Source organism: Podarcis raffonei, chromosome 5 (assembly GCF_027172205.1).
Source record: "Podarcis raffonei isolate rPodRaf1 chromosome 5, rPodRaf1.pri, whole genome shotgun sequence".
NCBI lineage: Eukaryota > Metazoa > Chordata > Lepidosauria > Squamata > Lacertidae > Podarcis > Podarcis raffonei.
The window spans coordinates 87886241-87913945 of record NC_070606.1 but is presented as its reverse complement, the minus strand read 5'-3'; the positions used below and the strand labels follow the sequence as shown (position 1 = coordinate 87913945).

The 27705-nt window shown below is 43.4% G+C and overlaps 1 protein-coding gene across 17 annotated transcripts in view; it reads right to left on the bottom strand.

Moving 5' to 3' along the window:
- Positions 1-316: 316 nt before the first annotated feature.
- ECT2 (epithelial cell transforming 2) overlaps positions 317-27705 on the bottom strand; it is a 44017-nt gene continuing 16628 nt past the window's right edge. For 11 of the 17 annotated variants that reach the window (XM_053390559.1, XM_053390570.1, XM_053390565.1 and 8 more), the window contains 14 exons: positions 27561-27697; positions 26246-26365; positions 25550-25618; positions 25055-25165; positions 23230-23326; positions 22494-22575; positions 19785-19863; positions 18030-18149; positions 13589-13727; positions 10928-11082; positions 6913-7020; positions 5609-5755; positions 2598-2847; positions 1480-1583 (listed from right to left, as the gene is read on the bottom strand). In XM_053390559.1, the coding sequence (XP_053246534.1) occupies positions 2599-2847; positions 5609-5755; positions 6913-7020; positions 10928-11082; positions 13589-13727; positions 18030-18149; positions 19785-19863; positions 22494-22575; positions 23230-23326; positions 25055-25165; positions 25550-25618; positions 26246-26365; positions 27561-27697 (1613 nt within the window). In that variant the 3' untranslated portion in view covers positions 1480-1583; position 2598. Of the gene's footprint in view, positions 1584-2597; positions 2848-5608; positions 5756-6912; positions 7021-10927; positions 11083-13588; positions 13728-18029; positions 18150-19784; positions 19864-22493; positions 22576-23229; positions 23327-25054; positions 25166-25549; positions 25619-26245; positions 26366-27560; positions 27698-27705 lie in introns of all 17 variants that reach the window. The other 6 variants (XM_053390568.1, XM_053390571.1, XM_053390569.1 and 3 more) reach the window with 1 other exon arrangement.

Below are 27705 nucleotides of genomic sequence, written 5' to 3'. Positions count from 1 at the left end.
ATAATGCCACAAAAGCTTTTCCATTCCCACCCAGTAGATTGTGTATTGTCATCTCTACAGCGCTGTTGTCTCCAGACCCTCATTCTTCTCTCTCTTTGAAGAAGGAATGAAGTTTAAGGAGCAATTCAACAGGGAGAGGATTTCATTGTTCAAAGTAAGTAGTAATAGACATGTCCTTGGTGAATTTTCCACTCTAAGAAATGCTCAAAAGCAGCTGAATAGGATGCACGTTGTTTGTGTTGCTAGGATATTGCAAAAATTATTCAATGAACTTGGGAGGCTAGGATCTGCAGAGGTAAACATGAAAAATTAAAGATAAGCGACACAAACCACTCTATTTATTTACACAAGTTTCTGCCAGTATAGAATTTTAAAAGATACAAGTAGTAAAAAAAAAGTGGCACAGGTTACACTTATTAGTAGCAGTCAGTGGTTAAGAGAAAATGGGATATTAGAAATCCCACCCACTCCAACCGCCATATATGGACAGCAACAAACCAAGTTTATTGTATGCAGAAACCTAATTTTCAGAGAGAGTTTAGAAGTATAGTTTGAAAACTTGATATTTAAAAAGTTTAAGATGTGAGAAAATACTGTATAAAAAAAACCCTAAAGAAAATAAGGTGAACATTTTTATATGAAAGCCTTTGAATAATAAAAAATAGCAGCTGTAGATATTGAAATCAGATCTACATTTTCATCTCCATACGAAATCTGTGCACAAAAACTAAGTATATTAAGAAATTGAAGTGTTACACTTGAGTTTTAGATATAGCTTTTTTATATTAAAAAAAATGGTCCCCATTCAAAAATTATAAATACAATTTAGTACAGTGATTTTTCTAGGGGCTTCCACTTCAGGTGATTTTGCATTTTGTTGGGCAACAGTAAAACCTAGCAGCTAAAGAGCATCAGACCAACAGACATGTGGGCCAACCATTTGCATATTCCCACTAAACCACCGCCACCGATGCACTTTCATCATGCTTGAAGTATAATTTAGGCTTTAAAAAAACAGATTTATACTTTAAACAGTAAGCAAGTGTTTCACTTTGGATATTGGTCTATGCAATGGTTAATTCGAACCGTCAGCCTCTAAACGTACAAACACTATTTTAAAAGCAAAATCCGCCATCCTCAGCCAGTGCGGGCATCAGTGAGCAACGTCTAAATATCCGCTGGCAGGTCCAACACTGGTTTATTCATAAAGTCACTGCGCAATGTTTACACTAAGCAGAATATTTCCATTATGCCAATAGGATGATTTGTGCAAAGGAATATGTTCTCTCCAAGCCAAGGTTGAGTTCTTCAGTTGTTTAGTAGGCACATCAGACAACTCTTGGTGATTAATTTAGTGTTATCTAAAACGCTTACTAATTCCCACTAAGTGCTAACTAAGTACCACCGTTCATGTCAGTAAATGGTCACTTCAAAAAGCTAGACCACTTTCCGTCAGTCAAAATTGTAAGTTGCAACTCCATTTCCTGTCCATGTCATATTAAGTGAGTAGTTGACCGACTTAAAGTATGACTCCTCTTTTCAAACACTGATGGCAGGTTGATCAAGGACGGAGAGTGGATGCCCTGTTCAAAGAAAAGAAGAAATATTAAGTGTATACATCTCCCGTGGAAGAAATACTTCTAATGTGTGCCTGGAAAAGGAGGGGAGATTCAAGGGGATCACAAGGAAGGAGAGATCTTCCCCGCTTTAAAATCCAGGTTTTCAAAGTGTCAGCAAGTTAGGCGGACATACGTCTTCAGAAACACTATTGAGAGGTTGTGTGTGTGTTGCATTTCTATTAAGCAGCAGCTTCTCCAACTCAGCCTTTCGACATGTAAGGTTTTCTAATGTAGCCAAACCTCAAGAGAAATAAAGATGAGGCATTGCTTTCTACTTAAACGTATGCAAGAGCAGTTCTGCCCTCACTGCATTTTCGTGCCTTCAAAGTGGCGTCTAAAAGAAGGGCAAGAAAGATAGAAAAACCCTCTCGGACTATTATAAGATCGCTATACATTTTACAACTATATCACAATCACAATTATCCACAATCGCTATAACAACTGAAAGGTTTTGTTTTTGTATAGGGCAAGCTTCAAAGTCATTTAAAAATACTGACAGCTTGCAGCAGGCAAAGGGTATTGTAACTGGTGCAAGAATATATTTTATAAGAGCTCCTAACCCCCCAAAAATAGTGCCCTGCAGGTCACTTTAGCCAAATGACTTCTTTTAGGATATCCGGTTATCTTAGTAATTCTGCTACACACCCATTGCAAGAGATTGAAGGAATGGACAGAACTTCCAAATGTCAAAGCTACCTTTTTCTCAAGTAAATAGCCACCTAGTTTTGTTTTCTAAAAAAGCATATGTACCTTAAAATGCCAGAAAACATGGAAAGAAACCCAGAGCAAGATCAGTATCAGTGGTGACCATGCAAACACCATTAATTCGAATGAAGGAATTCGAATGAAGGAATTTTGGGACAGAAGTGAAAGAGTGCTTAAGAGAGGCCCGGAACCTGAAAAATGTTAGACAGACTGTATTTAAGGCCAGTCTCTTTGCCTCCAAGAAGTGCCCAACAAGGAGGTAGCAGAGCTCACTTTAGGCGGCCCTCTGGTCATCAGTCGCTTCCTCTCTGGTGGTGCTGATGACTGGGCAAGGACTGGGCAGGGAACAGGTGTTTAGGCTGTCAGAGCTGGAAGCAACTCTCCCGTCTACACCATGGGAAGCAGCTATCAGAGGCCGAGGCCTAGAGCTCGGGGAGTTCCCACCAACGGAGTTGGAACGCTGCACACTAACAATGTGCTTAACTGGTTCACATAAACTGTACGTAGAAGCGCAGCGAGTAATCTAAAAACAGTGTGGGAAGAGGGGAACGGAGAGTTAATCCACACATCGAATTCAGTCCAGATCTATCACGATCTCCCATTGTGCTTCTCCCCGTACCATTTTATTTTAGATTAAGGAAGAGCCTGGCTAGGCTGACAAGCCAAGGACAACGTACTAACTGCTTCCTTTGAGCCCTTCAGTCCAAGATGTGCTTGAACTAGATTTACCTTTCAGAGATTACGATGCTCCACCTGCATGACTAATCCCTCTGTTCTGTATTTCAGTAATTTATACCTTCCAAAACAAAAGTCTCTTTCAACCCAAGGACATTCTACTGCTGGGAAATGCCTGTTGTGTTGTAGAGTGAGAGAAGGGGGGGGGCACTAAAGCAATTCTGGCTCTAAGAAGAGATCCGCAGGTGTATGACACCACCTAGTTTAAGCCTTCAGACCTAGTTTATATATCAAAGTATATCCAAATTATAAAGCGCTCACTGTGCTTAAATTGCAAGAGTAGATTATTTTTTTTAATGGCACGTTATGGCCTAGATTTCATCCTCAGTGACTATCTCCATGTTTGCTCATTCATCTTCCATGAAAATACTTAGCAGTACGTGGAATAAGTTGCATACTTCATTACAGTCATCATTGCAACAATAAATGCCGATATTACAAGTGAAATGTCTATGAGTGGACCTAAAGCCAATAAAATTGACCAGTTTGGCAAAGGTCATCGGGTGAGCACATTGCAGAGACAAGGACTGAACTGGAGATTACTGGGCTTAAAGGTCAGTCTTAATCGGTCTCTATGCTACCCCTGCAATAGGAGTCATTAAATGATTTGGTCAACATTGCCATTTCAGGGATGACACAGGAACATGTTCAAAACCACCCAGCATATCCATCATGGCTGTATTGAGCCTTATCTCCCAGTTCAGAGACAGGTTCAGCCCAACAAATCGCCTGCACTTTTAGGAAAGAACTAGTTACTCATCTAACAATAGCCCCCTTTTCTTAACATCTACAGAGCTAACATCCACACCCTTTCCTCCACTGGGCAAAAAAAATCTTTTGGAGTAGAGTCTGCAAAAATTCTATTCAAAGGCTTGCAGCACCCTCTGCTCCAAGAGGCTCACCCAGGTACCAACACCACATGCAGCTGCTTTCATAATATCAGTAAAAGTGGGTTGGGATCAGGTAAACTAAGTAGAGAACTGTGACATTTTATGGGTTTTGATGCAATGGAGCAGAGAAAAGAAATTTCCCGCTCACAACAGCTGGAGAACTATGTATGTTCTGGGAATGAGGTCCATCTATCCAGTTTAGAATGGCAGACACTGCCTGGCAGGATGGCAGCACCAAATTGTGTTTTCAAGAGATATTGAGCATTCCCATTTCAAGTGCTGTGATGGTGCAAGGACACCCTCTTAAGGTTATTTCCCTTACGGCCTGATGTAGAAAAGGAAAACTTGGCCGTGCTTGTTGTGGTTAGCGGAACAGTTCATCAGAGGAGCAAGCGGCCCTGTTGTGGAGACAAGGCCAGCCTCCCTTCATTGGCTTCATTCAGCTAGCACCGCTAGACACCATCACAAAACATTGAACGCAACTCCTCCAAAGGGACTAACAGTACAAATGTACATTTATCTATATGATTCAAGAGTGTCATTCAATCCCATGCTTTTGATTAATCTTTATAGCTGTAATATTTTTAACTACTCCTTGTCACTTTTCTTTTTTCTTTCTTTCTTCTTTTCTGGGAAGCCCTCTTTTGCCAGAACGCATAACCACAAGACATTTAAAGGTAAAGGGACCCCTGACCATTAGATCCAGTCGTGGCCGACTCTGGGGTTGCGGCGCTCATCTTGCTTTACTGGCCGAGGGAGCCGGCGTACAGCTTCCGGGTCATGTGGCCAGCATGACTAAGCCGCTTCTGGCGAACCAGAGCAGCACAAAGAAACGCCGTTTACCTTCCCACCGGAGCGGCACCTATTTATCTACTTGCACTTTGAAGTGCTTTCGAACTGCTAGGTTGGCAGGAGCAGGGACCAAGCAACGGGAGCTTACCCCGTCGCAGGGATTCGAACCGCCAACCTTCTGATCGGCAAGTCCTAGGCTTTGTGGTTTAACCCACAGTGCCACCCGCGTCCCTTACAAGACATTTAATAAGATCCAAATTCCCCAAAAGGAAGGCCATAGCTCAGTGTTCGAGAATCTGCTCAGGGTGCAGAAGGTTCTACGTTCAGACCCTGGCATCTCCAGATAGGGCTGGGACAGACCACATCTGAAACCCTGAAGAGCTGCTGCCAGCCAGTGTAGGCTATACTGAGTTGGGCTCAATCGCCTGACTCAGCATAAGGCAGCTTCCCATGCACCCTAGCCCACAACCCAACTTTTATCTACCAAAAAGGAATTTCCTGCGCTCAGATCATTCTCTCTTTCATGGCTGCAGAACCTCTGAGCACCTTCGTAGCTCAGTTTCTGAAACGTTTTGTTTTCTCAAATGTCTTTAATTGGTCACAAGAGAGCAGATTTTCTTCTGTAAGATACATTCCTCACTATCTCCTCCAGGCATGCTCACTTCTGCCTGACATTTAGAGTGGATTTCTCTACTACAGTTGAGATCTTTTAATTACATTGACCACACAGGTGTTATGACTTCCGGAGAGAGATTAACAGACATGATTACAATAAGCTTCATTATTGAAATAAGAACAGTGCAGGAGCCAGCCTCCCCACTCGGGGCTTTTATATTATTCAAGACTTCTCTGGGAAAAGTCACTTACAGCTAGCGATGAAGTACTGGCAACGCGTCCTCCTAAGTAATTCTCACTAGCTGGGAAGAAAGTCCTTCCTTCGACGCTGCTGTGCGCCATCAATGCTCTCCGGAGCGCTCTCTTTGGTGTCTTGGAGAATGAGAATGCTCGTGTGACCTGCAGAGTTTTAAGAACCACGTTAAGTAAACTGTAGGAAAGACTACAGTGTTACCCTTATTTAAAATACGGGGAAATCGATTCCACATTTTCCAGTAAGGTTTCTTCTGCTGTTCTATGCTGATACATTTGTTGCATTTTGCTTACCACTAGCCAAAGCAGCAAGGATTAAATATATTTGATAAGAACATAACATCCCTGGTGGATCAGGCCAGATTCCCATCTAGTCTAGCATCCTCTCCTCACAGTAGCCAGCCAGATGTGTCCAACACATCTGCAGTCCAACAGCGCTCACCCCACTTGTGATTCCCGGGAACTGGTACTCAGAGGCATACTGCCTCTGGCAATATAGCCATGGAGGCTAATAATGCAGCCTTACCCTCCATGAATTTGCCTAATGTTCCTTTAAAGCCACCCAACCATCTTGTTCCCATTCATGCCTATTCCAGCCTCACACTTCATATCGCTATAGATTTGCTAGTCAAACAACATTATATTACTTTTTTTTCCCCAACACAAACCAACCAAGATTCTTAAAGCACCTAAAAGACTAACACATTTATTATGGTGTAAGCTTCTGTGGACTAGAGCTCGCTTCCTCAGATGCAGGATCAACATCTATATTGAGAGGAATGAGGGGGGAGGAATCATACATAGAGAAACAGTCACACCCTGGATATAGAAAGGTGGGGGAACTGTAAATAGTAGAATCAAATGCCAATGGAAGTGACATAAAAGGCCACTGTTTTCAAAAACCCAAACCCAAAACTAACATGGCCCTACCCCCCTCAAATTTGTCACAATTTGTTTCAACATGAAAAAGTTATGATCTTTTTACTGGTGCCAAACTCTCAAACTCTGTGCTGGAATAGTAACACGTAAAAGATTGAGAGAAGACAACATACATCAGCTAAAAGCTCCTTACACAATTGAGGGCTACTGCACAATATACCTCTGGAAACATCTGTCAGTGGTTTACATTCATTCTCTCCTGATGTGCGGAGCATGTGCAAGTGTTACCTTTAGGCGCAAGTATTCCAGTGCAATAAAACTTGTCACCGGGAAGGGAACTGAATGGGTTTTGCCCCCCAAATGAAAAAGCTTGATGCGAGAAGATAGCTTCAGAATAGCATTTCTTTATTAGTTAAACCTCGTACCTTTTTGGATGTTTTTTTAATGGCCCGGGATGCCCTGCTCAGTGTGCTGTCCACATCCTTCGTGCTTACTTCAATGGAATCTGGATCAGTAGCGTAAATGAGATCTTCCTGCAAAGGGAAGAAGGCTTGAGAACTTACTCAAAGGCGAAGCCACCGTGAGAGTAAGAGATTCACGTTTCAAAAATCAACACAAGACTTCAAATTCTCAGACACCGTCCTCAGATTCTCACTACCAAAAACAAAACTTTCCAGATAGGAGTTGCAAACCTTCAGAACTCTACTGCTTAGCCAGCAGGTAGGAAAAACAAAGAGCAAAATTAAAGGCTTTACTGCCACCATGTGGAGCATGGAAGTCAGTGTACACATCGCTATGAAAAAGCAAAGTCCCTTTAGTCTGGAAAAGGGAAAGTTTGTGACTTCAACTGACAAGGTGGCAACCATTCCTAAGTCCAGTCTAACCTAGTGATGGGGATCCCTCAACATTCAGAGTTTATTACAGCAGCTAAAATACACACCACTTCCTTTTTCAACAGCAGCACACTTTCAACCATGAAATGTTCCATGTTTTTAAGAGGTCTTAAAAGATATAGTGGTACCTTGGTAGTCAAACAGCTTGGCTCCCAAACAAATTAGCTCCCAAACGCCGTAAACCCGGAAGTGAGTGTTTGGGTTTGCAAATGTTTTTTGGAAGCCGAACATCTGACGCGGCTTCCGATTGAGTGCAGGAAGCTCCTGCAGCCAATCGGAAGCTGTGCCTTGGTTTTCAAACAGCTTTGGGAGTCAAATGGACTCCCTGAACAGATTCAGTTCGAGAACCAAGGTACCACTGTATTTAGCTCTGCCAGGAAAAAGCCTATTCAAAGACAGCTCTTTTGTACATTTAGGAGTCGAATCCCAAGTACAGTCAGAAGAATCCGATATAATGGACTTGTACATGGTTTCAGCTTGACAACAACTGTGTGTTTTTCATACGTAGGGCAATGCTGTGCTTTTAGCCCCATCCCCAATATCACACCAGGACAGCTGGGTGTCCTGACCACAGAGAACTCTTACACACGAGCAAGAACTTGTGCATTGCTCCTTTTCAGACAACTGCAAAAAATGCAGTTGTTAAAGGAATCGGGCAAGGCTAAAAACACAAACCGGTGAATAAGACATTGCCCTACACCAAAGCAGTAGACACATAGAATACTATATAAAACAATGTCTTTCGTTGAATAAATTCCCTTGGAGCACTTGCAACCCTAAATCAGCTCCACTGAAATACAGAATGTTTAGAATTAAGGTGTGTTGTGAGTAATATGCAAACCAAACGGCACCTTATGATAGGTTTATTCTCTGGAACCACTGAGTCCCAGTGCCACATTCTTTTACTTTTGTAAGCATAGACATGCACAACTGACATTAGGCAATCGTCTTTCCCTAGAAGAATCAATCAATCAAGTGATCACCTAAAGCCTAATGGTGAACATGCAGGATCTGCTGGAAATAAAATAATTGTTTAACACACACACATTCTGTCTTCTCCCAACAGACATCAAGGCAGCCATCAACAACAAATTAAAAGAATGATTGCTTTGCTCAAAGCTATTTGATTAAATTATTTTAATGGTACTTTTTATTTTGCTGTTTTAGAGTTTTTATAAAACAAGAGAGATAGTTAACGTTCACGGCCCAACAGGCTTCCTGGAAAAGATGACTTACTATGCCATTTAATGTATGCTACCTCATACTAAACAGGTGGGCAGGCAAAGCAGATCTCTATATAACACTATTTATTAGGGGTGATTAATGGCAACAAAATTCACCTTGTATTGGCAGCAACCCAATCTGCTCTGAATCCACAATGAATAATTGGATTATTTCAGGTTTTCAAATGAATAATTGGATTATTTCAGGTTTTCAAATCTGATCTGTTAGATCCCAAGTTCTGTTTCACACCCACTGACTATATGGGGAATCTAAAAACTGTTGTAGCCTTCCAAAAAAAAAACAACCTTCACATAAGTGGGTGAAATTTGTAGGCAAGGGAGCCCCTTCAGAGTGCATTAAGCCTGCCAAATTTCAGGCAGAGCCATCCAGCGGTTTTTTGCAGGGACCCCTTAAATAAAAAAAAAGACCTCTTAAGCTTTATTTTCTGCCAGAATTAGCTGCAAATTGCAGGCATGAATGCCCCTTCTGAGAGCTTTAAGCCTGCCAAATCTCAGGAAAAATAGGTGCACAGGAGCAGACTTTCCCATTTTGGAGTGGGAAAATACAAATCATTTTTCTATTTTATTTTTTATTTTATTTTTTGTGGGAAATCAAGTTTGAAAGCTGGGAGGCATGATGAAACTGCCCCTGGGTGGGAAACCAGCAGAAGTGCAGACAAGCAGGTTACTTGTTATGAAAAAAACTGGGAAAGAAGCAGGCTGACACAATAACCTAACTCCGTATGTCCTGCTATCACAGCCAAAGCTCAGAGAAAGATGACCTACATGGAGAGGTTTATTTACTTCAACATTATTCCCCCCCTCCCAATCACCCACTGGAGTGATTCAGAAAAAGAATTCACTTTGATTAAAAGCTTGGCCTGTCTAGCAAAACAAGGTATCCCTGCACCCAACCCCACCCTTCCAAAGCTCTGGGCAGCTTGGTTTCATTTCTCATAAAAGAAAAAAGGGCCCTGTGCACCTATTTCTCTGACAGGCTTCATCTTGGGGGGCAGGGGAGAGAAGGCCTAAAGTGAATCAGCTTAGGAGGTCCCTGACCCCCCACAATACAGCTTGTTAACAGCACGACCCAACTTGGAAACATGAAATCATGGGCCACATCACTCCAATTCACCTCCTTATTTGGAATATGCACAGAGCTGCTACACACCCCTATTTAAGTGCAACAGTGCACTCCAAACACAGATGTGCTGCACCTGTTACAGCAATAACTCCAGGCAAGCATACCATGCAAACAAGAGCATTGCTCTTGTTCGTATGGCTTTGATTCTTACCTGGAAGTTAAGTGCCATTTAACTCAAAGGGGTCTTTTCTGAATCCAAACATGCTGAGCTGTGGCTCTGTGGACAGCTCCATCAGGCACCTCCTGCCCCTGAACTGTGCCAGGGGGGTGTTCTAGGAACAACTGTTTAATAACTGGTGCCCGAGTTTTGATTTTGATTTTCCTCTTCCCTCCCTGCCCCTTTCCCCTATTGTGCTGCATATTTTTAGATTGTAAGCCTGCAGGTAAGGACTGCTTTGTTCTGATTGTATGTAACCCACTTCGAGAGACTTTCTTGGCTGAAGAGTAGGGTGAAAATGCTGTAAGCCAGTGTGGTGTAGTGGTTAAGAGCGGTAGTCTCGTAATCTGGGGAACCGGGTTCGCGTCTCCGCTCCTCCACCTGCAGCTGCTGGGTGACCTTGGGCCAGTCACACTTCTTTGAAGTCTCTCAGCCCCACTCACCTCACAGAGTGTTTGTTGTGGGGGAGGAAGGGAAAGGAGAATGTTAGCCGCTTTGAGACAACTGAAGGGGAGTGAAAGGCGGGATATCAAATCCAAACTCTTCTTCTTCTTCTAAATAAATTATAAATGCAGGCGACTCCCCATTTACGCAGGAGTTATGTTCCGAGGCTCTGCACATTTAAGCAAAGCCACATTGATTTGAAACACCACTGAAAAAGCCCGCAAACACCCCGTTCATCTACATCTGGTTTCACACCCTCACTTGGCTCTGTGATTGACTTGCTTATACTGCTGTGCTCACTGATGCTGCTGACACCATTGCTTTGCCAACCACGAGAACAGGATGCGCTTTAAGCTCACTGTGTACAGATACAGTCTCCAAGAGATTACAGCCTTGATGAACTGGCAAGCAAGCTCTTCTGAGAAGTTGTCCCATCTTGCAGACCTTTGCCACAAGACATGCTACCAGTGGGCCTGTTAGTTCTGGCATAGCCACCTTACATAGATCTCTTAAACCTCTACACATTTTAAGCAGATTCAAGGTACAACCCCCTCGGCAGCTCTGATATCAAGAACTTACAGCATCTGCTTTGCATATCGTGTTGGCTACGTGCCGGCACAGCATCTTCAGCCAGTTCTCCTTGGGAGGTTCCTCAGTCGTTATCTGGAAGCTGAACAACAAGTTGCTCTGCTCGGTCGGTGGTCGCACAACTAACGCAAATGCTTTGTGGCACTCTGCAAACAACAGCAACAGATCAGTCAACAATCTGAGCAACTCACTATTAGAGGAAGAAGGGAGCATGGACGACTGAGTATTGTCCTAGGGTCAGCACAAGAACCAAAGTTTAGAAGCCTGAATATCAAAGAAGTGGGCAGGCCATCTCCGCACAGAACTGACTCTTCATATATTCATCTCAGCAGCGTCTCCCCATTTCAGCTGCCATGTGTGTGGGCTACAGAAGGAAGTCTAAAAACACATCCTGCACATTGCGATGGAGAACCAGTGCACAGGACTTCTAATACTTGAGGAAACACCACATGTTGGACATAAGGTGGGTCAGTTTTCCCGCCCATAGAAAACAAGGGGATGAGGTTCAACAAAGGTCTTTAAGCCGTAGTGAAGCTGCAAGATGCTTTATGTAACCATCACAGGTCTGCCGTCACCAAAACAAGGTACAGCATCTCGGGGGACAGTGAAGTCTACAAAGCTGTGTGAGCAGAATAAAGATTCAGAAGATAAATATCCACATTCAGCCACAACAAAGAAGACACTGCACAAAATTCGGAAGCAAGAGGTGAATGGCATTGCCACACCTTCAGTGACAAAGGTCCAAACCTTTCAACCTCACCATATAGTGTATGATGCTTTTAAAAGACCCTGTGTTTTGCAGTTATGCCCTGGCTTTCAAGAACTGTTACTGCTCGGGCATGGGAGAATACCTAGTGAAATTATTCTGCCTGGTATTGCTTGTATTCAGGGATTATTTCTTTCGACAACTCACGTAACATTTTAAATACAAATTGTTCTAAGGACCTTAGAGTGAAGGGAGGGTAAATCAAGGTATTTGAATGGTGTGGTAAACGTAGAACAAAATGAAATTTAGGGATCAGGAAAGAGCCAGAGCCTATTAGAACAACAATCAGCAGAAAAAGGAGGGGTCATCGAGGAGGACTGTGCTTCAAAATATTAAGACTGAGAACAATGTGGAAAAAGCCCCCTGTGTGATTATAGAAATAAGGAATGGTCAAATAAAACAAGATAGAGAGTTATACCAGTGGCTGACTGATCGAGAGAGGAGATTGTCAGTATCAGGACTGGAAAATTGTGAAGTAATAAAGAAGATAACAGAAAGATAAAGGTTGGACATTTAGCTCTTAAAATCCAGAACACAGGAAGTCCCATTGTAATTAATTAATTCGGATTATATAATTGGCTATATTGTTTTTTGTTTTTGAATGTGGAAATATTTGGTTTGATTTGTTATTAATGTGAATGTATTTTTTAAATTTGGAAAAGGAATAAAAATTATTTACAAAACAAAAAAAGGAAAGAGCCATAGGATTTTGTGCATAACTTTCCACCGCCTATGAACTAAAGTCTCCTCCCCACCTTATTTCCCTCTCCTTCAATCACAGCCAGGTCACGAAGGTTTGGCTTGGAGTGCAAGAGCGAGTGCCTGGCCCAAGGGCACCCACCAGCCTTTATGGCCTAACAGGGACTTGAACCAAGTTCTTCCTCTCGCTAGGCCAATACTCTCTACCAGGTGTGGGGAACTTTTGGCCCGCCAAATGTTAAAAGACTACAGCTCCCATGAGTCTCAGCAAGCAATATCAATTGGTGGGGATGACGGGAGCAGAAGTTCAGGAGAAAGGAGAGCCAGTGATTTCCCATGCCTGCTCTATACCATGCTGGCTTTTTTACATGCAATCACCAAGCTAAGTTAAAATGAACCTGGGAATGCTCTTAAACCCACTTTGCAACCCCAATTTAAAACAGCACTGTTGAGATGACGACAACAAGGCTCATTCTTATCCAGGATGGCAACCGTTAAGGTTTCATGTCAAACCCAGGCACAGTGGGCATTTGCAGATAGAGAAAGTGTACATAACCCTTAGCTTCCTCCTTAATTTTAGGTAGCTTTAACTTTGTACCAGGCAGGTCTGACCTTGATGCAGAGCACTATTTCTGAAGTTACAGGAAGAGACTCTTTCCAGCACCCTAGAATGATGCTCTGCCACACATCATTGCAGAGTCTGCACATGCAGGAAATTAAGATTACAATGCTCTCTACAGAAGGAAGCCACACTGATTTCAGTGAAACATGCAGCCATATAAATGATAGTCTAGAGAAAGTTGATGAAGGATCTTAAGACAGAACTGTGGGTTTAACTCCTGTTAAAGTTTCAAGTGCCAGTCGTATCAATCTTTGTTCTTAAAAGGTTAATACACCCACATGCGAAGCTTTATTTTTAGACAAAGCTTTCTGCCAAGGCACATGGAAACACTCGTTGAAGGGCTGTGAGCTCTGAAAGCCTTGAGTGATTTTCTCCAACTCCTGACATTTGACCATCTTCTCTCACTGCTCCTTTTAATGGTTACTTCCAGCTCCCTGGCCCCCAGGTGAAACCTCTTCGGAAGGTATCTTGTTATTCAGCTGTGCCAAAACATATCAGCGTTTGAAGTCCATCACTCTGCATTATTAGTCCTCAAAAATCCACATTCCACTGCCAATGTTCATACCTTCTGTCTCTCGGATGTCTAGTACTTTCTTGATCTGAGACAGGGGCATGAGGATGATGTGCTTGAGACAGGCTGGTGGCCTGGTATGGCCATGAGGACTCTTGAAGCCACCAATGACTTTGTGCCGCTTCCTTGCAATCTGTTGGGGGGAAAAAAGAAAAGAAAAGGAAGCATGAAAAGAACCATCTCCTATATGCCCAGAAACATTTAAACTGAAAGTTCGGTGACAGCTTCTGAAAATCCTAAACAATTCCAACATACAGATTCATGTTTCTATTGCAAAATGTTCACTATTTTTCCCTGAGAGACAGTCAGTTTTTATGTTCACTTGAAAAACCACGTGCTGAATTCTGCATTGTTCTTTTGTCTTGTACTTGTAAAATGATCCAGAATTGCATATGGATAGTAAAGGCGCATTGTACTTGTAAATAAAGGGTACTTGCTTCCACCCACAAGTAGATACATTTTGAATTAAGTCCCCTAAATTGTGAAAGGAACTTGCAAGCAAGCATATACAGTGGTACCTCAGGTTACATACGCTTCAGGTTACAGACTCCACTAACCCAGAAATAGTATTTCAGGTTAAGAACTTTGCTTCAGGATGAGAACAGAAACTGTGCTCCGGCAGCGTGGCGGCAGCAGCAGCAGGAGGCCCCATTAGCTAAAGTGGTGCTTCAGGTTAAGAACAGTTTCAGGTTAAGTACGGAGCTCCGGAACGAATTACCGTATTTTTTGCACCATAACACTCACTTTTTTCCTCCTAGAAAGTAAGGGGAAATGTCTGTGCGTGTTATGGAGGTAATGCCTACGGGTGGCATGCCTACGGATTTTCCTCCTCTAAAAACTACATGCGTGTTATGGTCGGGTGCGTGTTATAGAGCGAAAAATACGGTAAGTACTTAACCTGAGGTACCACTGTATGCTGCTGTGAAGCTATGAGCCCAGTTCATGCACTGCACTGCACTACTGTACTATATGCTGTAAGCCTCCCAGAGTGGCTGGGGAAACCCAGCCAGATGCGTGGAGTATACATAAATAATAGTAATAATAATAAAGCAACTAGGGTTTAATGTGAACAAGTATATAGACAACAAATGAGAGAGCCCAATTGAAACAACTTTTTTGCAGCAATTCCTTCATCCAGGGAGGGAGACTTAATAAGAACAGACCATCAGCCTAAAATACAAAGGAACTGGGAGCAAGAAAGGCAACAATGAAGCCAAAAGTAAATGAACATATACAAGCCAGGCAGCTCAAAGAATGTAGACCAGCTTCGAAATTAAGAGCAGCATCATTACATTAGCACATCTAGGCATGCCAAATATAGATCCAAAACCTGGAGAACTTTAAGGACTGCCTCCGTATGTCATATGTCTTCATGGGAGGCCCCATTATTGCATCTCACACGGCTGGAGAATATGAAAGCCTTGGCATTCCTGATATAGGCAGCCTGGCTGCAAAACTTCCTATCCTGAGACTATGTCTTGCTCTTTCACTTTTGAGTCCTCCAAGCTCATACTGTCTAGATGTTGGGTGTCTAAAGCCCAGCTTTGGGTCCACCAATTTTGGCAACTGGGGGTGGGGAGTAGACATAGCACTGAGGTGGGTAGAGAGATTTAAAGCTCTCCATCAGAGTACTGGGTTGGGATGCAAAACACCCACAACTCAATCAACAGAGCAACCATTTCATGAGTGGGGCAAGGGTGACAGCTCCCATCTGATCTGCACAGCTGTGTGCTGTGTGTACATACACAAGAGTATGGCGTAGCTACACCCACTAGAGCCATGAAGCCCCCAGAAAGCTGGCCAAAGGTGAATGTGGCTCTCCAGCACCCCCCAAAAAGGTTAATCATCCCCAATATAGACACATACATCTCAGCTGGACACTATCTGTACCTGGCATCTGCTTGCTGATTTGCTAAACTTGTGCTGCTTTATGTTTTTGATATTTTATTGATATTGCCTTTTACTATAGTTAGCCTCGGTGAAGCTCCTTCTTAAAAAGCAGAAAAGGGCAAGACAAAAATATTTTTACATGATAGCATACGGGCTAAACAGGGATTGACAAGACTGATTTTGTTTGACACAAAGTAAAAGCAGATTTAGAAAACTGGATTCTGCAACCAAACAACACATTATACACAGCCCAGCTACAATCTTGACAACTGTAGCTCCATGGGCCACGGTTGAAGTCTTTAAAGCCCTAAGCAGCCTCGGCCCACTATACCTGAAGGAGCGTCTCCACCCCCATCATTCAGTCCAAACACTGAGGTCCGGCGCCGAGGACCTTCTGGCAGTTCCCTCACTGCAAGGTTGCAGGGAACCAGGCAGAGGGCCTTCTCTGTAGTAGCTCCCGCCCTGTGGAATGCCCCCCCCATCAGATGTCAAACGAATAAAATCTGACGTTTAGAAGACATCTGAAGGCAGCCCTGTTTAGGGAAGTTTTTTAATGACTGATGTTTTAATGTATTTTTAATCTTTTGTTGGAAGCCACCCAGAGTGGCTGGGGAAACCCAGCCAGATGGGCAGGGTATATGTAATTTTTTTATTTTTTTTTAATTATTATTTTTTATTATTATTATTATTATTATTATTATTATTATTATTATTAAAACCCACTGGTCAAGGGCAAGGTTCAAGCTAACTTGTGGCTATTGAAGGCAGATTTTTAAGCAGAGTTCCACATCCTTGGTGTTGCAAATTGTACAGACTACAATGAACTGTGTGCTTTATGGCCTCCCCCATGCTAGACTCAAGCCTCTGAAACTTGATTAGTTTCTTTTCCCCTAGCTCAGTATCTTTCCAACAGCAATTACAGGTTATACTGCTTGTGTGGACACTTTACGCACACATTTTGTATAGCTTAAGCAGAAGCAAAACAGACTTACCTGGCACAGCCATGTTATTTATTCACATTAAATATAAATAAGCCCCACGAGAACTTTGTGCGCCGCTGAGCCACTGTCTTGAGAACTTGAAACAAATGCCAGGATTCTAAGCGGCGCCAAGAGACCAACCGATTTTGATGAGCTACCACTAGAGTAACCAAGATGCATCAATCCCAAAGATGTGAAAAGCAATCTTCTTTTGCTTGCATCACATCAAGTGGACATTAGGGATGGGAAGACAGCAGAGAAGGACGGCAAAAAGAAGGTTGTGGGGGAGATTTAAAGCAGCTCTCTTTTTCAGGTTAAGAAGTACTCAGCTACAGAAATGAGACACTGGTTTAATCCAAATATGGAGGTGCAAGAAGGCAACACTTGACAAAAGCACCGGCCAACTAGACTGGAGGAAACAATGAACCCAGCAATAGTTTCCTCAGTTGACACAGATTGTAACCTTACATATGCTTACCTGGGAGTAAAGCCCCATTGAACACAGTGGATTGTATTTCTACGTAACTATGCATAGGATCATGCTGAGTTTTGTAAATAAGATGTAGGAGGTGCTGCTCCTACATGCAACAGACCAATAAAACTGCCTTGGTTGTAATACTGCAATTTTAAAGAGCTCTGGATTAACTATGAGGGGAGATCCAATCAGATGAGATTGTAGTTCGAATCAAAGAATGGTAGAGTTAGAAGGGACCACACAGGTCATGTAGTCCAACCCTCTGCAATGCAGGAATCTTTTCCCTAAGGTGGTGTTTGGACCCAAGACCCTGAGATTAAGAGTCTCATGCTCTACCAAGTTGTTCCAGAGCTGCTGCTACTACCACAAGTAAATGTACAGATGGCAATCAACTGATCAGAAACCTCCCCCTGCCCAAATCTTTGATCTAAAAACTGGGGGAGGCTTGTTAACAACTTTCCACCTCCAGCATCTGCCGGAAGAACCCAAAATTGCAAGAGATGTCAGCATTCCCAGGCCAGCAGATGCTCCTTAAAAAAGAAAGGGGTGACCAAGTATAGATTCAGGAGCAGAGCTTCAATGTCATGACTTGAGATGCAAGTTTATTCAGCTTGTCTAATTTATACAGCCTCTTGCGGAAGAATTTTCTAGGGCCCAGCTCTGGTCGTAAGTCAATAACCCATACGATGCCTGTGTACTACATTTCTGCAAGAATTCATGTCGGGGGAGGAATTACTCAAAGGCCTCTCTGCTTGCTTCTCAGTGGCAGCATCTCTCCTGCAGCAAATATTTCACTACTAATAGTAAGACATGGCAGCAGAAAGTTGCTCTGTCTTCTCCACTAATCCCCGTATCGAGCTACCAACCATTAAGTCCGCAGAAATAAAGTGTTCTTTGTTGACAGTTTGTGCAGTGGTTCTTACCAACTGACTGAGTGGCACATATAGCGTAAAGCTTTCTGTCAAGACAAAAAAAAAAAAGGGTGTTCCAGACGTCCTTCGTAGGTTGCAAGTGTTTGGATTACTATTTATTCCTCTGGGTTGCAAGTCATTCCAGAATGTCACAGCCAAATGAATATCTATAGACTTACCTCCAGGCAGTCGTTAAAAAGGAACAGGGTGACCTGCTCCCCTCTGTCACACAGGTCGTCACCAAGCGCAACTGTTTCCAGCCGCTGAATTAGACTTCGGTGAGATGACAAGAGATTGGCCTGTGGGGTATAGGAGAAGCTCATTTAAAAAACAGAACAGAATAGTTCAGGAAGGTGCTTTGTCACCAAGAAATAAAATTAAACAGAGCAGACTTTTAACCTAAAAGATCTGTGTAACATTCAAAAACCTGCTGGACGGTAATATTTATGCTATTCTGCAGATTAGATTTCACAGCAGGTAACATTGCGGGTGGCGCGGTGGTCTAAACCACTGAGCCTAGGGCTTGCTGATCGGAAGGTCGGCAGTTCGAATCCCCACGACGAGGTGAGCTCCAGTTGCTCGGTCCCAGCTCCTGCCAACCTAGCAGTTCGAAAGCACCCCAAAAAGTGCAAGTAGATAAATAGGTACCGCTCCGGTGGGAAGGTAAATAGCATTTCCATGCGCTGCTCTGGCTTTGCCGGAAGCAGCTTAGTCATGCTGGCCACATGACCTGGGAAAACTGTCTGCGGAAAACGTCGGCTCCTTCGGCCAGTAAAGCGAGATGAGCGCAGCAACCCCAGAGTCATTTGCAACTGGACTTAACTGTCAGGGGTCCTTTACCTTTTTTAACATTGCCTTACTGAACCCTTTCAAAAGCTCACATACAGGAATCCTCTCATTGCCCAACAACAGAATACTTCTCCAGTACATCAGCTTATTGTTTCTGTAACCCCACACATTTTTTTCTACAGCATTATTAGGGTCAGCAGATGCTTTCAAAAACTGTATCTGGAAATAAAGTTAATGATCAATTTCAAAATTACTCCAGTTTAGCATAAAAAATTAGTCGTTAATGGTACCACATTCCAAAAACATAGAACACACTCCTAACCTATTGGGGTATGTTAGGTTTCACAGTGTTAACTCATTGGGAGATGTGGAAGCCTTGGAAGAAGGAGACAAGAAAGCAAAACAAGATGCATAGGAGATGTACTGAACTCATAATGGAAGGAATCCAAAGTATCCCAATAACCTAACGGGGTTGGGCAGGTCAACAAAATATTCCAAGCAAGAAATCCATGGTAGAAGTTTGCACTATGAAAACTATAGTTCCTGTACCAATATAAAGCCAGCATGAAGCAGAATTAACAGGGTAAAACTTACTCCTAGAGTCCAATAAAGCCTTGCAGTGGTTTTTCATTACATACAGGAATCTGCTGCAAGTTACAAAAACAGGGAAAATATTCTAGCACTCTTGAAGTGGCAGAACCAAAAAGGGTGGAATTTATGGTACAACCAAAATTCTAAATTAATTTTCTCTACCCTATTTTAAGAACTTGTCGAGTTCAATTAGGGGTTGGGCAGCTTCATTCTCCCATTCATCTCAATAAAAACCCTGAACATGTAGCAAGTTAAACATACTTTTTTTTTGAAAAACTGAAGCGGAGAGAGATGAAACAGCACAGGACAGCTGACCTCACAATTGTTGAGAAGCACGTAGAGCATGAAGCAGCTCAGGTTTGCTAGAGAAAAGCTGGACCAATATTTCAAACAGGCACTGGGGCCCACAGCAACCCCACTGGCCCGGGAGTGTTAAGTGAGAAGACTCTTCAATTAACATTTATTCTTCTCCTCCTCCCCCTACCAAGAGGTCATATCTGTCTAACAAAAGGACTCCACCCCACACATCAGGCTCAGCTTCACTATTAACTTACCGGGCAGCCATCTACTTCATAGACAACATCAAAAATCTGCCTTTGGGCTTCCGTTTTCCTTTTATCTTCATTAATATGCCTGGGGAAAAGAGTAAAAAGAGACTTTTCAGTTGTTAGGGTTTAGGTCCAATACAGACAGGGCACCCAGGTATCTGCTTCATGGCACGTGAAGGTCAGATCCACCACTTGAAGTTATTGACATAAGCTTGTGCTCAGTGACTATTATGGGTGGGGAGTGTGAGTGTGTGCACACACAATCACACACACACACACCCCAAACATGTGTCTATACGCACATCTACAGCTGAACAGCCTCTTCATCTGCAGAACGGCCACTTCGTTAAGTCAGCTACCCAGAAACCTAGATTACCACAGGAGAATTATGCTATATGCATACCAACACCATGCTAAAAATACAAAGCTAAACACAAACAAAAACACCACCTTTTATGAGAGTTCCGTTTTTAAAATCTGCCCGCATTAATTTCTCGCACAGACTTGGGAAATGTGAAAAGACTGCAACGAGCAGCCGTGTCAGCAGTTGAAGACTAAAGAGAAGTGTTTTCCACTTGAGGAAGGCCCAAAGGGGGCAGGGGTTCATCGAAACAGATTTGCTGAATTTCCCCCCCTGAAAGCGCTGCAAAGCTACGTACCAGGCAGCTGCTACAGTGCTGAGCCTTCACACTGACAGCAGTCATGGGAGTCTCCTGCAGTACAAGTAATTCCTACAAAATTCCTATCGTTGTCATTTGAATTTTCACTGGCTTCGGGAGTAAGGGAAAGTATTCATAATATATCCCATAACCTTAAGGAAAAGTTATTGTAACAAGAAAAAGCACCAATTCCTTTCCACAAAAAGGTTCTGAAAAGCAACAGTTAACTTATCTTTGAAGTAAGACACCTCTCATTACAAAGGTAAAGGTAAAGGACCCCAGACAGTTAAGTCCAGTCGCAGACGACTCTGGGGTTGCGGCGCTCATCTTGTTTACAGGCCGACAGTTTTTCCGGGTCATGTGGCCAGCATGGCTAAGCCGCTTCTGGCACAGCGTAACACCAAAACCAGAGCAGCGCACAGAAACATCATTTACCTTCCCGCCGGAGCAGTACCTATTTATCTACTTGCACTTTTTGGCGTGCTTTCAAACTGTAAGGTTGGCAGGAGCTGGGACCGAGCAACGGGAGCTCACCCCGTCACAGGGATTTGAACCACCAACCTTCTGATCAGCAAGCCCAAGAGGATCAGTGGTTTAGACCACAGAGCCACCCGCGTCCCTTTCTCATTACAAAACGATGTATCAAATGGATAGCAGTGCCAAAGCAGGGCCTCCCAGTTTCAAGGAGAATTAAATGCTCATAACTTTTTTCCAATGAGTACTATTCAATGTGTGGCTTTTGAGATGGAACCCACAGTTCAGCTGGGAACCTAGCTACCTCATCACAACAGCAGCATTCCCATGGCTTTCTGTTTTCCCTTTTCTTTTTTGGCAACTGGAAAATACAGGCCAGCAATATATCACAGGATAACCCATACCATTGTTATATATTTCACAGATTCATAGAATAGTAGAATTGCAGGAATTTCATTTGCTGATAGCTTCCCATGAGGCATGCCAAACAAATTTACAATATAAGAGCATAGAAGTTACCGTATTTTTTGCCCCATAGGGCGCACCGGCCCATAGGGCGCACCTAGTTTTTTTGGGGGGAAATAAAGAAAAAAATTATTTTCCCCCCCCCAGGCACGGGGCTGGGGCGGGGGAAGCCCGAGCTTCCCCCGACCCCAGCCCCCAGAACAGGCAGCTCTGCGCAAGCCATGGAAGGGCTCCCACGGCTTGCGCAGAGCTACCCGAAGCCAGGGCGCGACTGCTCAGCGCGCCGGGGCTTCGGGATAAGAGGCAGCTCTGCGCAAGCCGTGGGAGGGCTCCCGCAGCTTGCACAGAGCTACCTGAAGCCCAGGCGCGACTGCTCAGTGCGCCCAGGCTTCGGGGTGCAGGCAGCTCTCCGCAAGCTGTGGGAGCCCGGCGGGAACTCCCGTGGGCTCCCAAGGCTTGCGGATAGCTTCCTGAAGCCTGGAGAGCGAGAGGGGTCGGTGCACACCGACCCCTCTCGCTCTCCAGGCTTCAGCGAAAGCCTGCATTCGCCCCACAGGACGCATACACATTTCCCCTTCATTTTTAGAGGGGAAAAAGTGCGTCCTATAGGGCGAAAAATACTGTACATATACAGTGGTACCTTGGTTTCTGAGCGTCTCGAAAACCGAACGTTTTGGCTTTCAAACGCTGAAAACCCGAAGTAAATGCTTCCGTTTTCGAATGTGCCTCAGAAGTTGAAGAGCTTCCACTGTGTTTTTTTTCCATTTTCTCCATTGAAATTGCAGGCCGCCTCTGCAAGACCCTTTGCGCCTCAGTTTTCGAACGTTTCGGAAGCCAAACAGTCTTCCAGAACGGATTATGTTCGAAAACCAAGGTACCACTCTTATAAATACAACTTTTAAAAACTATATATAATGCATGCTGCCTCTTGAGCAGACAAGTATGGTAGGTAGGTAGGGAGAGAGAGAGAGAGAGAGAGAGAGAGAGAGAGAGAGAGAGAGAGAGATATGTAGAATACTTGTCTGCTGAATAGACAGTATGCCTTACTGCCAAGCTAGTCTACCATACTAACATCAGACCCAGAGAATATCTCCTAGTAACGAGTATCACCACTTACGTCATCACTTCCTTTAGCGACTCAATGGCTCTCTCTAGAGTTGCCTTGTCAGGATTGTCTTCTGCCGTATGTTTCTTAATGTCTACAACAGGGAAGTACGAAAAGGGCAACTTTTTAAAATCATGCCAAGATAATGTTGACTAAGTTTGAGGATTGGGGGGAGGGGGGGAGACTGGTTTTCAATCACCTTTTCACCCCATACAGCTGGAAGTTCTTTTCTGTGGTTGCTGAAACTCTTATTTGCAAAACATGGATTTCTCATCTTTACTTACCTAGAAACACGCTCAAACAGCTGAGCCACACCTATTTCAAGGCCTAATGTAAATTATGCAGGTTAGGCCTGTATGACTATACTTAAAAGTAGGTGGCAAACGGATTTAAGAACTGCATATATTTTAGTGACATAGATAACCTACAGGGTGTTTTGGGGGATGGGAATTGTCAGTCACTGCCCAATTGCATTCCATTATTCCTCTTAACTGAAAGCATGTTTAAAGATCTCCGTAGTGTTACAGCCTTAAACAAATCGACTGGAAAGTTTAAAACACAATAATGCTTAATTATCCACCATCCCTAGAACAGCTCTGTCATGTATATTTGCAGAAAAGGGCATGGAGTCAGATGAAGCCCGTTTCAGTTACAGAGCGTTTAGCTCTCCCCATTCAAAGCAACTAAAATAAGGCATCAGCTCACTTGCTCTACAAAAACAAGCAATGCAAAACCAGCCCTCACTTACCATTTAGAAGAAGGGCAACACTAGGCAGCCTCTGAACAGGTCGGATGAGGAGTTCTGCCAAACTCTGTCGACCACACTCTGGTTTAGCTTGATTTATCTATTGAGAGCAAAGTACCAACTCAATCCTTGCCATTGCTAAGTGTGAAATTCTTATTTTCTTTGCATGAGGAGTCAATGCCTGCTGTCTTTAAAGAGGTAGCAGTGCAACCGTTCCTCAGTAAACCTGCGCCAGACTCAGAGGTTTGTAACAACTACCACCCAGTCACAAACATCCCCTTTCTAAGGAAGGTGTAGTGGCCAGAAGCTCTTGGACAAAATGCATTATCTGCAGAGGTTTTCAGCCTATTTGAGTCCACGGCTCCCCTGACCAACTACATTCTTTCTGCAGCTCCCCTGTGGAAAAATGCTCTGAGTCTCAAAAGCCCAGCTATGTTACCCCTTGCCTGCAGAGCCAGCAGTCCCTCACCCCTTGTTGAACAGCTTCCCTTGCAGACCATTCCTTCAGTCCTCTCTTGATTCCTTGGGAGTCCTCCAAGCAGCCACCATCGCCATCCCTGGTCTCTGACCTGCCCCACCCCACACCCCAGAGAGGTGCCTCCTCACGCTGCCCCACAGGGGCCTGGGAAGAGGAAGCCCCCACTGCATTATCTGGATCCATTCCCAACCAACATTCAGGCCTAGCTTCATAAATGAGTCAGCCTTGGTTACCCTGACCAATGACCTTTATCAGGACAGGACTAGAGGGAATGTGATCCTGTTGCTTCTCTTTGATCTCTCAGCAGCACTCAGTACCACTGACCATATTGGCTGGATCGACCAAATGGGTTGGCAGTAGGAAATATGGCGATTCTACAGGGGTGTTTTCAGAAAATGACACTAAGAAACTCAGCCTTATAGCAATTATTCTGTGGTGGTCTGCAGGCTTCAATCTTGCTCCCAAGACTACTGAATATCTCTATGAATCCAATGGGAACTGTATGGAGTGTTATGGACTGACATGCCCTCAGTATTCTGATGACACTCAACACTACTTTCTCTGTATATCCAAGTCAGAGAGGAAGGTGCAAGTTCTTAGACAAGTGGTGGGCTGGATGAGGGCCAAGTTGAAGCTCCGTCTTAACAAGATGGAGATCCTGTGGATAGTCAGGCCAAATAATTGGGCAGGTTTTCTACTCTGGATGGATGCCCTCCCTCCAAAACAAACAGATGTGCAATCTGGTGGTGCTCTTAGATCTTTCACTGGCTGGAGGCACCAGTCAGATGGGCGGGGTACAAATCATAAATAAATAAGGGGAGGCCCGGCTCACTATGTGGCAATGCCAAGAAGGGCTCTCAATATGGAATTCCCTGCCTCCCTGCCCAGGCCAGGATACAGCTGGTGCCAACTCTGAGTTCATTCATCTAGGTTATAGCTTGATAGGAAACTTGAATCTGTTTGATTACTATCTTGTGGACTGTTTGTTAGTGCTACTATTACTCTCTTACTTCGTTTTATAAAATGTAGTAGCACATATGTGACATTTTAGGCAACCTGCTCTGGGTTTACCTTGGCAATGAAGAGCAGGTAAGCAATATTTTAAATGCTTCAGCAAGTAGGAGTGAAAAACCTATGCTAATCTACTGGTAAGATCCCAATCCATCTTTGGTCCACAGCTGTTCTAAAGGCATTGAAGTCAGACGCTGCTAACTTATTACACAGAAGTCAAAAACATACTCCAAGTCAATACACAGACGAAATCCCTTCCATACACACACACACACACACACGTATACATATACATATAAACACAGAAGGGTGGAGCAAGGACGGGGGGGAGGTAATTACCTTCAGGAAAGCGTGAAACCTTGGCTTCTGTTTTTCGCACTTAGTAATCATTTCCTTGCTCATTTCAAAGAAGTTCACAAAAGGAGGGTATGTTTTCAGTAAGTCTTTTGACTGAAAGAATGCAGAACTTTCATTTACAACAAGCATAAAGCTGAAGTGGAAAAAGGTAATTTTAAAAATTGGTCCTTTACAGCAACCAGCTTAAATATACCATCATGCCCTGATGGTACCCTGATGGTACCACTAAGCCAGCTAAGAGGCACTCCACAGCAGCCTTCCCCAACATCTCTGAGATCTACAGGTGTAGAGCAGTATACAAATGCAACAGTACAAGTGTGCAATGCGAAACTTTGCTCGACTATTACTAAAACAAGCCACGTGTTTTAGCATTGCTTGAGGCTTCTCCCAATCCCCCCAATTCCTCCAAGACCAGGGGGTTCCTCCCCATGTGCTATGCGAGCACTCATGGTAATGCAGCTAGCGTTGAAGACTTACATATTTGAGTATGACATCACCAATGCTTTCACTTTCAGTCCAGTTTATCATAAGGTCTTCAAGGTCCTCCTAGAAAATAAATGACATATCGCCTATTAAAAAAAAATTACAGTTTGTAAGATGGAAAGTTATATTAGCATCCTGAACTTGTGCATTTTTTTCTGTTCCCAAATAGCCTTTAATTTAAAGATACGTGATGAAGGTGCTTATATACACTGAGTGTAGATAAGCGACTTCATTACATATATTTAGGCACCAGGCAAAAACATTTCTCTTCAAGCAGGCATTCAGTAGATTAACATTCTATGGCTTTTTAAATGTGGGGGGGGGTGCTATTGGTTTGTTTTTCTTATGTATTTTTAATTCTCATTTTGTTTCTTTCTGCTGTAAAGGGTACTATACAAATGTAATTAATGATAACAATAACAATTTGATACCACATTTGGAAGCAAGGGAAAATATAAGCACCCTTATTTTTGGTATTATGCCTGATGTGAGTCAGTTTCAGGGAATCTATTCATGAACTATTGAGATGAAGAGTGTAGAACAAATGCTAAACTTGCAACTTCAAATTCCATTTTCTGTCCTTAGTTGTTCCAGACATTCATGTTTTCCCAGGGCGGCACAAGCAAGTTAAAACTCAGGAGCAAAGCAACACAGATGAAAGATCTGCATTGTACAAGTCTTGAAGACAACCTTTATCTTGGTGTGTACATCAAGGATGTCAGGGATACTGCCAAATATGGTTTTAATTTCCTCTGGTGCAAGGATGGGGCCTCCAAGTTGTCCTTCCTTTTCCAAGGGGACTTGAAAGACCTGGAAAAAATGAAAACAGCAAATACATTGAATACCACAGAGTCATCTTTAATTGGAAGGCTGCACTCAAGGCAGATTCATGCTCTTTGAAGTAGATAACAATTTCCCTAAAGCCACCTATTGGCAATTATAGGCTGGGCCAGGTTTACCATGCCAAGATGCTGCCGCCAAGTAGTCACTCCCCTTACCCCCCTGCCCTAAACAATAAAAATGAAGGCTTTTCTAGTACCCATATAAATTGATGTTGGTTCAGCTCTGTCTGAATTACCAACCCCCAAGTGACACAGTTAGAGCAGTGGTTCTCAAAGGATGTGGCGCACCACAGAGGTGTGACAGGAGAGGATGGCAAGGGTGGCAGTAAGATTCAAGGACAATCAAAGAAACATTTAAACATTTCAGTATAGTATAGTATCGTATTTTTAAAACATTCTTATTTGCAAAATACAGATCAGTATCTTTTTCTAAATGAAAGGAAGAGCATCAGTGATACTGAGGACAACCTAGTTGCGATCCAGAAACGCTGTTTGAACAGAGTGCTGGAGAAGACGCATTTATAATTATATTTTGGAAATGATTCGTGTTCTAATGCAGCTGCATTGTTTCTGACTTTCTGGATTTCTGCATCAGCGCTAACATAACTTCTTGGCAGGTCATGTTCAGGCACAGACCTGTCACTCTTCGGCCCCTTCTCACAATGGCGCTCCAATAAAAACAGCTGCTGACTAGGCATGGCTGTCAGGCTAGTCTTTAAAATATGGAAGATGGGTGGGGCCAGTAAGCGGTGTAGGAGCACCTGCTGCTAAAGCACTGGTGAAGATGAGCAAGCATGAAACCAATCAATCATCTGGATGGGAGAACTGAAGGATCGCCATGTAAAAAAAAAAAAAGCCTATTTAAACCTCAGTCATATGTACATGGTAGACAAGTGCCAGAAGCACAGGCAAGCCAAAGCTTCCTGGCGCATGACTGCCTCCACATCACATCCTTTGCAGACACACCTCTCCTTATCTGGCATGAGACACGCACAGCATACAGACAACATGGCTGCCGTGTAAGGTGCCCATCAGCCCTCAGAGGGCAGTTACTGCAATAGTAGTTGTAGCAGAGGCCCCTTATAATGGATCTTTTTGGAAAGTGAGGTGCTATTGATTTGTAGCAAGTTTTCATCAGGTACAGGGGGGACCTATCGACTTGCCTGGATTATGGTTGTCAGGATATCAACATAGTTGCTCTCCGTCTGATACAGCTCCTTTGCAACCTGCCATCTCGCAGACTGCTTTGGCAGAAAAGGAGTCGAGTTTTTGGATGGCTTTGCACATGATTTTGGAGTTTCTGTAAAG